Source organism: Euphorbia lathyris, chromosome 2, assembly GCF_963576675.1.
Source record: "Euphorbia lathyris chromosome 2, ddEupLath1.1, whole genome shotgun sequence".
NCBI classification, from domain to species: Eukaryota; Viridiplantae; Streptophyta; class Magnoliopsida; order Malpighiales; family Euphorbiaceae; genus Euphorbia; species Euphorbia lathyris.
The window spans coordinates 58,667,471-58,678,851 of NC_088911.1; the positions used below are offsets into that span (position 1 = coordinate 58,667,471).

At 36.5% G+C, this 11,381-nt stretch overlaps 1 protein-coding gene across 21 annotated transcripts; it reads right to left on the minus strand.

Moving 5' to 3' along the window:
• Positions 1–4,407: 4,407 nt before the first annotated feature.
• LOC136218348 (uncharacterized) lies at positions 4,408–10,858 on the minus strand. Of its 21 annotated transcripts, none has more exons than XM_066005162.1 (8): positions 10,676–10,858; positions 10,468–10,549; positions 9,888–10,206; positions 8,418–8,514; positions 8,185–8,255; positions 8,001–8,058; positions 5,915–6,013; positions 4,408–4,606 (listed from the first exon to the last, which is right to left on the minus strand). In XM_066005162.1, the coding sequence occupies exons 2-5, from the start codon at positions 10,492–10,494 to the stop codon at positions 8,216–8,218; spliced, it is 483 nt and encodes a 160-aa protein (XP_065861234.1). In that variant the 5' UTR covers positions 10,495–10,549; positions 10,676–10,858; the 3' UTR covers positions 4,408–4,606; positions 5,915–6,013; positions 8,001–8,058; positions 8,185–8,215. The 21 variants fall into 21 exon arrangements, 10 of the variants coding, with proteins under 10 accessions (XP_065861234.1, XP_065861230.1, XP_065861238.1 ...); XM_066005158.1 differs by having other exon boundaries at positions 10,463–10,549; XM_066005166.1 differs by adding an exon at positions 9,303–9,390 and having other exon boundaries at positions 8,185–8,283; positions 10,463–10,858.
• Positions 10,859–11,381: the final 523 nt, after the last annotated feature.

Genomic DNA, 11,381 nt, shown 5'->3' on the forward strand with positions numbered 1-11,381 from the left:
TGAGCAAGTTGGGAAGCAATTGATCTCACTCTTCAAACAACAAAAGGTAATTTACATTAGTTGTTTGTTCTTTTGTAAAACCATATATTCATTATATAATATAAATTCACTTACTTCGATCCCCCAATAGTTTAATTTGACTCAATTTTATTTGGGTTGTAGATTTTATTAAGTATGATAGAAAATTTTGGAGTAATTTTAGTTGGATATGTTGATTGAATAGGAAATTTGACGGTGTTCAGATGGATTGGGAAAATTGATAACTAAGATTTGGATCTGGCTATTATTTGGTGTTCGGGGTGAGTGGTTATTATGGTTCATGACACTATTTGTTTGATTTTGAAATCTCCATCATGAAATCTGTTTGATGAAAGTATTCCGTTTAAAATATCTTTCTGTCCTTTAGTAATTAATATTAAAACGTTTGATAAATATAGTTCTATCTGATTTTTAAATTTTTCTCCTATTTTCGTTCCTAGTTGTGATGAACTTTCTTAAAAATGTTATTTGTTCAAAATAGCTTTTATTCTAGTTAGATGATAAAATATTTTCTTGAACTTAAACTTATTTGTCAAATATTCTCTGCATTAGAGCTTAGGCTTCTGGGAACAGGCCTTTTACACTTTTAGTTTTTTTTTTTATCATTTACTTTATTTGGAAATGGAAAATTCTTTTGAGGTTATATTTAATTCTGATAATCGATTGATTTATCTATTACCGTTTGTATTGGAAATCTGAAATTTTATTTGAATTCTGTCATCTGGATATTTAAGTTATTTGAAAAAAATATTATGAGATATAATTTACACATTTTGAAACCGGTACATGTGCTCAGTATTATCTGTATCTGTTTTCATATCTCACAGACCTTCATATTAGGCTTGCATTATTTGTTATTGTTTTATCTGTGTATCTGGTTGTCTTGTGTCGGTTGTATTAGAATCATGCATAAGGTCGGTGAAGACATTCTGTATCTGAATCTGGTAGCGCTACCATCTGTGTCTGTTATCTGGCCTTTGGCGATGTGGAATATCATCACTCTGATGTTACTGTACCGTGGTTTTGAGAATTTCTGCAATTTATTATTATTATTCGATTTACTTGATTTTAGTAAATATCGCAATATTATTTTATTTCTCTACACCATCATGTTTGATAAATTCTGAAAACAAATTTGAAACTTATCTGCATATCTTCCTGTTCCCCGTCTGTTGTGCTATGATTTATCACTCACTGAGATTTTCGCTCGCATAGACGGAAATCTCATACCACGTTGATTTTATATTTTTCAGATTAAGATCTCTATAGCTGCGCAGACATTTGGGTTCGATATTGAAGGAGGATATTGTTAGCTAGATATTATTATTGTACGTATTTGGAGACTTTTGGATATTTTGTGGTATATATTTTTGTACAGTTTAAGATGTTTAATCATGTTATAAGGCTTTACTAGTCAGATAAGTATTGTTTTTGAAATTAAATTCGAGGCTAGCATAGGTTAAGGTAATCTTAATTTATGCGTCGGTCATGGCCAGGTTCGGGTCGTGACATTTACGATTAAAACCTTCATTTATCGCTTTCAATCTGTATCAGTTGGTATCAGAGCCGATCGTTTCCTGACCCGAAACTTCTTTTGGCAATGGTTCAACCCCGACAACCGCAAGATTCCATGGAGACCAGTGACCGGAGCTATGAGGAGCTGAGGGAGCACCTCGCGGAGCAGATCCAAGCCAGCCATGAGCGGCAGAGGCAAACCGACCAACGGTTCCTGGAGCTAGCCACCTCCCTAGAAAATTTCAAACTGGAGGTTCTGGCTCTAATCCGACCAACCGTGGGAGGATCAACCCAGAGAAAGGAAGGAGTCCCTGAACAACAGCTTCCACAAATGGGTCCTAGGGATCCTAAGGTAAGAAGACCCAACTTTGTCCTTGTGCATAATGCTGATAGTGATAGTGATGACTTTGAGGGTATTGGGGATGATGATACCGTTAGAGCTACGAGGGATGTTGGGCCTGTTGACAACCGACGTGTGGATGTTGCTAGAGTATACCCAGGTCTAGGAAACTTTGATAGAGATGCCTTTAAGCTGAAAATAGACTTACCATCTTTTGGAGTCGAACTGGATATAGAGGGATTCTTAGACTGGTTATCGGAAGTCGAACGTTTCTTTGAGTATGCTGGGATTCCTGATGAGAGGAAAGTGAGGCTGGTGGCGTATTGCTTGAAGGGTGGCGCATCAGTTTGGTGGGATCAGATGAGGGAAGAAAGAAGAATAGGGGGCAGAGATCCGATTAGATCTTGGCTACGGATGAAGGCGATGTTGAGGGAGCGGTTCTTACCGCCGGATTATGAGCACTATATTTACAGCTCCTACAGGGGATGCTCTCAAGGGACCCGAAGTGTCCATGAATATACCTCAGAGTTCTTGAGGCTTTCGGCAAGGGCCAACTTGTTAGAAACTGAAAGCCAAAAGACCTCTAGGTATCTAGAAGGGTTGAGATACAACATCCAGGATCGTATTGGCACACAGATGGTGGTTCGGGTACAAGATGTCAGGAATTTATCCCTCAAGGCTGAATCCCAACTAACCGGGAGATCCAGGAGATCCGCCACTACTGAGTATACGCCTGGAGGAAGAGATAACATGAAGCCTTATGACAAAGGCAAGCAGGTGGCGAGTGCCAGTAGGGCCAAGGTCAACAGTGTGGGAAGGTGATCTGTCGGAGATACTAGGCCATACAAGGAAGCACCTATACCGCCTAAGAGCAACAATCCGTACACGAGGCCAGCGCCTTTTAAATGTTTCAGGTGCAATGAGCCAGGCCATTGGTCCAACGAGTGTCCTAGGCGGAAGAGCGCCAACGTGGTGGAAAGATATGAGGATGACTATGACGAAGGGGATGAAGTGTTTTGTGAACCCTTAGGAGAAGATGATGATGAGGCGGATGAAGAGATATACGCCATTCATGTGGTACGACGTTTGTTAGTCTCCAGCCGGATAGAGAGAGATCAGAGGCACCGACTATTCAGAACCCGCTGTCTTGTGAAAGGTGGGCGATGCAATGTGATAATAGATAGTGGGAGCCAAGAGAACATTGTGAGCAGCAGCGCCGTTCGGAAATTCGGAATGTTGGCGGAGGCGCATCCCGACCCCTATAGGGTGGGGTGGATCAAGAACGTGGGTGAACTTAGAGTGAACCAGAGATGCAGGGTACCTATTGAGATTGGTGATTATAGTGAGGAAGTCTGTTGTGATGTGGTCGATATGGACGCCTGCCACCTATTATTAGGCCGACCCTGGCAGTTTGACAACGACGCCATCCACGCAGGAAGAGAGAACACTTACAGATTTGTGAAGAATGGGGTGAAGTTCGTACTTACGCCAATGATGAGAGAACCAAAGGCCGACGAGAAGTCTACCTTGGTAGTCTGTCCTACACACAAATCATTTGTCAGCGAATATGAAGAGAGCCAGATGGTGTATGTGGTAATGGTTAAGGCGAATCACGAAGCCTTCCCAGTGGATGAACGGGAGATGCCGAATGAAGTGACCCGCCTACTTGGCGAGTATCCGGATCTCTTCCCTGAGGAATTGCCAAGTGGGTTACCACCTTTGAGGGACATCCAACATCATATCGATCTTGTGCCCGGGGCTAGTTTACCAAGCCTCCCTCATTATCGAATGAGTCCAAAGGAAAATGACATCATGAGGCAGAAAGTGGAAGAGCTCATTGAAATGGGATACGTTAGAGAAAGTATGAGTCCATGTGCCGTCCCAGCACTAGTGGAAAAAGCGCCATTTGCATCGGCCGTTTAGGACCTTTTGCATCGGCCGCAGCGCGATGCAAAAGCCCTCGACGCAAATGCAATTGCGTCGGCCGCTGGCCGATGCAAATGAGGTGGTCATTTGCGTCGGCCCCTTAAGGAGGCCGACGCAAATGGCCACCTTTATTGCATCGACCCTTTGTAAGGGACCGATGCAAATGATATGTCACCCACGTTAAATGACACAATCATTTGCATCGGCCCCTTACCACGGCCGATGCAAATGATTCTTTATTTGCATCGGTCCCTTCAAGGGCCGATGCAAATGATAATCATTTGCATCGGCCACATTTAAAGGCCGATGCAAATGATTATCATTTGCATCGGCCGATGCAAATGATATAATCATTTGCATCGGCCACATTTAAAGGCCGATGCAAATGATTATATCATTTGCATCGGCCATATTTAAGGGCCGATGCAAATAATTAATTTATTTTTACAAATAAATTTATTTATTTATCTAGAATTTAATTTTAATATCCAGCATTTCATTATCCTGTATTCAGTTGTTCAATTTGAAGAAAAAATATACTAAATCAATATATTGCATCATTTCAATACCCTGTAACAAATTAATAGTTTCATAAGAACAAAAAGCTTACCATTTATTTCGAAATTTTTGGTACAAAAAAACAAAAGCACTTCATTCTAGTGCAGCAAAATCCTACAAAGTTTGTTATATTTACAAAAAATGAAAATGACTTCATTCTAGCTTTAACATGAAACAAAAACACAGAATGCACAATCAACCCTTCAAACTGCAGCAAAATCCTACGACCTGTCAATCAAAAATCATAAAACAAGAACAATTAATATAAGCAAAGCCATTCCTAAATAAAACATAATAAATTATACTCAAAAATCACCACATAAGCATTTGCAATTGGCTTGCAATTAGTTTTGCAGGCCAAAGTTGATACTTAACAATATTCAAACCAATTTAAAACACTATCTTATCCAAAATTTGTATGTATAAGTAAGTATATTGTCTTTTACATTAAAATTGAGATTAACAAGTTTAGAGTGCCAATTATGATGAAAGGAACAAGTGTTAATGACATTTTTGAACCATTAACTAATAACTAGAGCTGTTAAAAGTTCAACATATACAGCAATTATAGCAATTCACTGACTACCTATATATCAACTGTAGAATATAGACAAGGGGAGAGGCTGAGTGGTCCTATGCAATTTAAGGCCAAATCTATATAGCCCGAACCAATTGTATTTCTGCTGTAAACCAAATTTAGGGATAAAATGGAACTAGGACAACTAATGGGCATGTTTGTTTTTTCCAACAATATGTTTGATCAAATTTCTAATCTTACTTGATATTCATGCTCAATGAAACCTTTTTGAGTTTCCAAAGCTAATATTCAAGGATAAAGGTCATTTTGTTCTTTCAACTTAACAAACATGGTACTACAGAACATAATGAAGTCTTGAGTTAATGAATTTAGAAGTTTCTTAAATATACTTGATTGTTACTGTCAATGATATATTATTCGCATGTGGTTGTGGGTTTTCTGGCAAGTTGACCACAATTGTTGGCTAATATGATTTCAACAACACTGCAAAAACCTAACACTGAATGCATATGAACTTGAACACCTTTATCACTCTTAATTTCCAAATTGTATGTTGCAAGGAAAACAACAAGAGGCTCTTTTACATACAAACGATGAGAAAATGATGTCACTTAGGACTAGCTAATAGGTTAAACCAACAAAAAGATCTCAAATGTTATTTGACAGAACAATTAATTCAGAGATCAGTTAACAACTTAGCATCTTACATGACCTTAATCAAATAATAACATAAGAAACAAAATGAAATAGTTCCTATTTACATGACATTTTGCTTACATCTTCATTATCACATAACAGACAAAATCAATTAGTTAAATTTCTGGACTGTTTCAGCTCAATATCTGAAAATTATTAACAAAAAAATTCAATCCGAAAATAAAGAACAGACTGAATATAGCACAGTAAGGCAACGCAATACACTAAAATTTGAAGCAAAACGAGATGAATTTAACCATAAAATCAAAGAAAAAAAATCCAGCATAATAGGGCGAGCTTACTTGAAACGCTGAAAGAGAGCGGACTGGAGGGCAAACAGCAAGAAGGACTGAAGGAGTTTGAAGTTTCGATTTGGGTGGGGGGACTTTGAAAAAAAAAATCTAGAAAAAGAGGGAGATATGTTAAGAAGGGGAAGAATAAACTAGACCTATTTTGCAGATTAAACTATTGAAAATAGAAACACAAAGAGTGGCACATAAATTAAATTTCCACTTTCCGAATCACGAGAAACATGCTAAAAGATGATGTTGTATTAAAGAGAACTTTCCATGATATTGGCATTTTGAAAAACAACACACAAGATAATTTTCCAATGTCTAAACTACATTAAAATTTTCACTTTGAGGTGGATTTTGTGAATTCCTAAGATATGAAATCCAAAGCATAATCAAGTTTAAAGAACTCAGAAACTTTATAAACAAAGCATTATTATACTAAACAAAACTCTAAACCAGAACTATGGCCAGCTAGTTCTGCAATTAAGACTTAAAATTTCATGCATATAAGTATCCTCGCTCAGGCCACTACTATTGTTGAAAACTAAATTGGTTTCGTTTTGGAGATATATGGGACCACTAAGTCAGTTTAAAGCCTATTAACAAGAAACAACAAGTACTTTTATTGTGATTCCTATCAAAAGGATAAAGGACCAAATTGGCTTCTGAAGTTGGCTAATATAATCAATTTAGTCCCAAATCAATTTGAGCAACAATTTGGTTGTTCAAGTTGGCATCTATGGTCAAATCATCCTAAAATAGCACGTGTTAGTATATGATTGGTAGTTATTTGATACGTGTCACTTCCACATGTAATTTTTTAGGCTAATTTGATCCCAAATGCCAAGTTAAATAGTCAAATTATACCCAAACTTGAACCAAGAAATCGGATAAACTATCAGAAAAAAAATCCTAATGTTGACAATTTGGTCCGATTTTAAACAATCTAGTAGATCTATTTATAACGTTAAATTTTTCTGTTTATCTCTGCCAACTTAAAAAGTTTCATGTAATTAAGAATAAACAAATATTATTTATATATAAGAAACTAAACAAATATCATTATTACTGAACTATAAAATAGATGTTTCTGTTATCTTTAAAATTAGATCAAATTATCAAAGTTTAATTGTACTATTCTGGATTGTTAAGCTTAAAATGCATTTTTGCATCTTATCCCTACGAAAAACAAAGATCATGTACTGATGCAAGGGACACTTCAAAAATCTAACTGCACTATTTTATATGATGAATTCACAAGCATGGAGAGTAGTAAGAAATAGAAAATAGATGATTGGTTGAGGAGATAATGGGAAAATAAATCAGCAGAGTAAATGTCAAACCCTATTTCACACTTTTATTTTAACATTTTAATTAGTGGTGAACAAAGCACATTTTAATTAGTGGTGAAAATCAAAGAAACCTTAGCAAATGATTCAGTTTTATATTAAAAAGTTTGGACCAAGTCCTCAAACTATTGGTGTCCTGATAGGGACAGAACAAAGGCACATTTCTAGTTGGGATACAGCTTCAGAAAACGTCATCAAACTCTTCCATTCGACTTCTAGTCTATCAATAGAAGATGCTAAGAATGGTATAGAAAGATGTGATGATGTTAGGTTTGGCACAATGGTTTCAGATTCTTGCTGCACTAACTGATCTAAACCTAACAAAATCCAGGCTAGGTTATAATCATCAACATCATTTGTTCCACTGATAGACACTAAGCCAACCAGGTCCAAAAAATGCAAAATATCAAAACCACAAGTGTAAAGAAGAAACTAAGATTTTCAATTCATCAAGTAAATCTAATTCACCTTCATTAATCTGTAGAACATGTCAGTACAATTATGTGAACCACATTTTAGAACTCCTAAGTAACTTATTTTTGGCTCTAGTTTGACAGTAAATTTTAGTAACATATTGACACCCATAAGAAACATCCAAACAAGAATTTAATGGAAAAAGAATTGGATTACTTCTAGATCTTTCAAATGAAAGTTTCCAAACCAATTAGCAAAGAAGAATCTCATTACTATATAAATGCAGCATATTTCTTCTACTTCATGGTATAACAGTTTGAATAACTTACCAAGAGAATAAAGAGGATCATTAGACCACTCTTGTAAAATCCCCAATGCCTGCCCAACCTGATGAATCAAAGAGGACAATCTTTCACTTATCACTATTAATCTGAAATTAAGTTTTCAGGACGTCACTTACATTACATGTAAGTAAATGAACTTATAGCACATAGATTTCAATTGCATACTGACCTTTCCAGGACCAGCAAAAAGAACAGGCTTCTCAGTTTTTTGACCTCTTCACTGCTGAATGGTATTTAAACCTGAATAGCCCTCAATTGTCATTGTTTTCTGATTAATAATTAGTGTTTGTTAATAATTAGTAATTAACTGGGTGTATTACTCTAAAAAGTATATTAGAAATTCTTGGTGAACTTAGTAATTAATAATTTCTATAATTGAAGCACATATATTAAACCTATTACCTGGAAAAGGAAGCTTTTGGAGAAACAGAAGGAAGGCAAGAAGCGCATGAAGTGTGTTGGATCAGTTGATATACCACAGGAAGCTTTTGATGAACTACTGAAAAGTGTCATAGAAAAAGATGAACAAATCAACATCTATATATGTAATACTAGAGCAGGTAATTTCATGTTTCGACTTGTTTTGTCTACACAGACACAACCAAAAAAGTCACATATATAATGCACACCTACACTTCATGTAATTTTGGACTTTCTATACCCCATGACAGACAGCAGACTTTAATTTTTTGTTTAGGACCAAGTCTCACCCAGCACTCTGTGGCGATGCTGCAGTTAGCCAAGGAGGGCCAATTTAATTGAAGACTAAGACAAGAGAGATATGAAGCACGTTATTTATTACACCTAATAATATGAAGAAACGAAAACCATAGAGCTGTCAAATCAATGAACAATAGAACGGTAAATCTCCAAGATATCGATTGGATTCAAATCCGTGAGATCCATAGAAGCAAAGCCCTACACCTTAAAATCAAAAGAGAAGCATGAAAAGGAAAGCTAACAAACAAGTATCATTGAGAAGTCTTACCGAGAAGGAAAGTAAAGAGCACAGACTTACGCATTTGCTCTAGCACAAACTTACACATCAGGTTTTGTTATTTTTAGAAAGGAAATGTCTCTATTGTTTGATGGAATCCAAGAGAAAATATATTCTACTAAGAGGCCTGCATATGAAAATAGAGGTGCTTGTCTGGGTGTTTAACAGACACTAAAACTTGTGGAAAGATTCTAATTGTTTCTTGCTACCATTAGTTCATCACTGATGAAGAAGAAAAAACAAAGTATTGAAGATAAGATAACTCTTAAGCACAACAACTATGCACTTGCCAGTCAATCAATCACATGTTTCAAAGCTCATCTCCTCAGGTACTCTGTGCCAAAGTATACCATTGTTCATTATATTGTCAAATATTTGCTGCAATACATAGCAACCATTAGTCTGCAGGAGGCTGGACGCAAATATGAACAGTGAAAAGATAACATTTCTTGCACTCAGAAGAAACAGATAAATGGACCTTTTGACAAAAAAAATTAAGATATATGAGGATCCTATAGAGGCCACATGTTTCTGAATCGAAATATAAGATGAAATAGTTGACAAGTTAAATTTGTAGCACTGATTTACTAGACTTCACTATTGCAATAGATGTTAAAAAATAATATAATTAATATACCAGAAGTTGCAAATATTATATTAACACGATAAAAAGGTACTCATATCATAGCATAACTCTATTGAAAACATCAAAGCAACAAACACATTCTCAGAAAGCCAGGCAAAATTTCATGCTCATAACAAAGAATAACAGGAAAAAAAAAAGATTATATCACCAAATAATGCTCAAAATGTCAAACTACAATCTGCAGAGCAATGCAAGCAGAAATCCTTAGTTTTTCTCATTAAATAATTACATTTTCCTGAAACAACATTATCTCCATGACTAGCTTCCGTTTCTGATGCCAATGAAGGAGTAACACTCATTGGCAAATCACCAAAGCTTTCCTTTGACCTCCCGATCTTTTCTGAACTCTGGTTACTGGCTAGTCCATCAAGATTTATGTCATTTTCTGTGTTCTCATCCTTTGTTCCACTAGAACTCTCATCCAATTTTGTCCCAATTTCATCAGTTTCAGTTTTTTTCTCTGTTTCGATCTCATCAGTGACATATTTCTTAATTGTCTCATGTGTCTCTTCTTGCTTTATGATCCAAAAACAGCAACAATCTAAAACCTGAATATATTAGACAAAACCATCGACATTTGAATTCTCAAACTTTGTTGTTAAGCTAACACCGAATACCATAAATGCATCGTATTTCTACTAAGAGTAAGTATATAGTCAGTATAGATTACCAAATCGCAGTATGTAGGAAAAATATTGAAGGGGCCAAATATGCAGGTTGTTACTCCCTAAACCCTAATGAAGTAGAAAGAGAAATGAAACAGAAATTGAAAAACGAAATGAAGTTGTGCATATGGCCACTTACGAGACCTGAGATACGGAAGCGATTTCTTCCATTCCTTGCCAGTTTTCCCATTAGAACGTCATCCAATCAACAATTTTGAGATTGTAACTGAGATGAAGTGAACTCAAAAAGTCCTAATTACTTCTAATTCCCTAATTTCCTCAGAACAGAGAACAAAACACGATAGAGAGATTCAAAAGAAAAGAAATGAAAAAGACCTAAGAATGCAATTACCGATTTGGAGATAATGATTTCTCCTCTTAATCTGAGCTCGGGTCGAGGACTTAATTCTTCCTTGAGGTTTTTCCTTAAGGTTTTAGGTTAGCAGTAGAGAGGCGCCAGATGAATTTTTTTTGTTAGGGCTCTGGATATAAAATTTGCGATAGCTTATTTGCATCGACCCATAATAGAAGCCGATGCAAATGACAACTCTAATTGTATCCGTATTTGGGTCGGTCCTCTAAAGATGGCTGATGCAAAAACATGAATCTCCTTTTGCATCGGCCCTTAACAAGGGCCCGATGCAAATAACATAAGTATTTACATCGGTCTCTCTTAAACGGCCGATGCAAATACATAAATGAGCTTTTGCATCAGCCTTTAACAAGGGGCCGATGCAAATAATAAACATATTTGCATCGGTCCCTTGTAAGGGGCCGATGCAAATACTTATCTCACGACAATTGCATCGGCCACTAGGAAAGGGCCGATGCAAATGTCTTATTTGCATCGTGTGTCATAAGGGGCTGATGCAAATGCAGCGATGCAAATGAGCGTTTTTCCACTAGTGCAGCCCTACTTACGCCCAAGAAGGATGGATCGTGGCGGATGTGTGTGGACAGCAGGGCTATTAACAAGATCACTATCAAGTATAAGTTCCTTATTCCAAGGCTGGATGATATGCTAGACCAACTTGGCGGATTCCGAGTTTTCTCCATGA

Bases quoted from the DNA above. Each gene is read 5' to 3' on its own strand.
- LOC136218348 (XM_066005158.1), bottom strand. From the start codon at position 10,513: ATGGGAAAACTGGCAAGGAATGGAAGAAATCGCTTCCGTATCTCAGGT. The intron at 10,207-10,462 runs GTAAGTGGCCAT...TAATATATTCAG, and splicing joins GCTTCCGTATCTCAGGTCTC to GTTTTAGATTGTTGCTGTTT. The intron at 8,256-8,417 runs GTAATAGGTTTA...AGGGCTATTCAG, and splicing joins CCAAAAGCTTCCTTTTCCAG to GTTTAAATACCATTCAGCAG.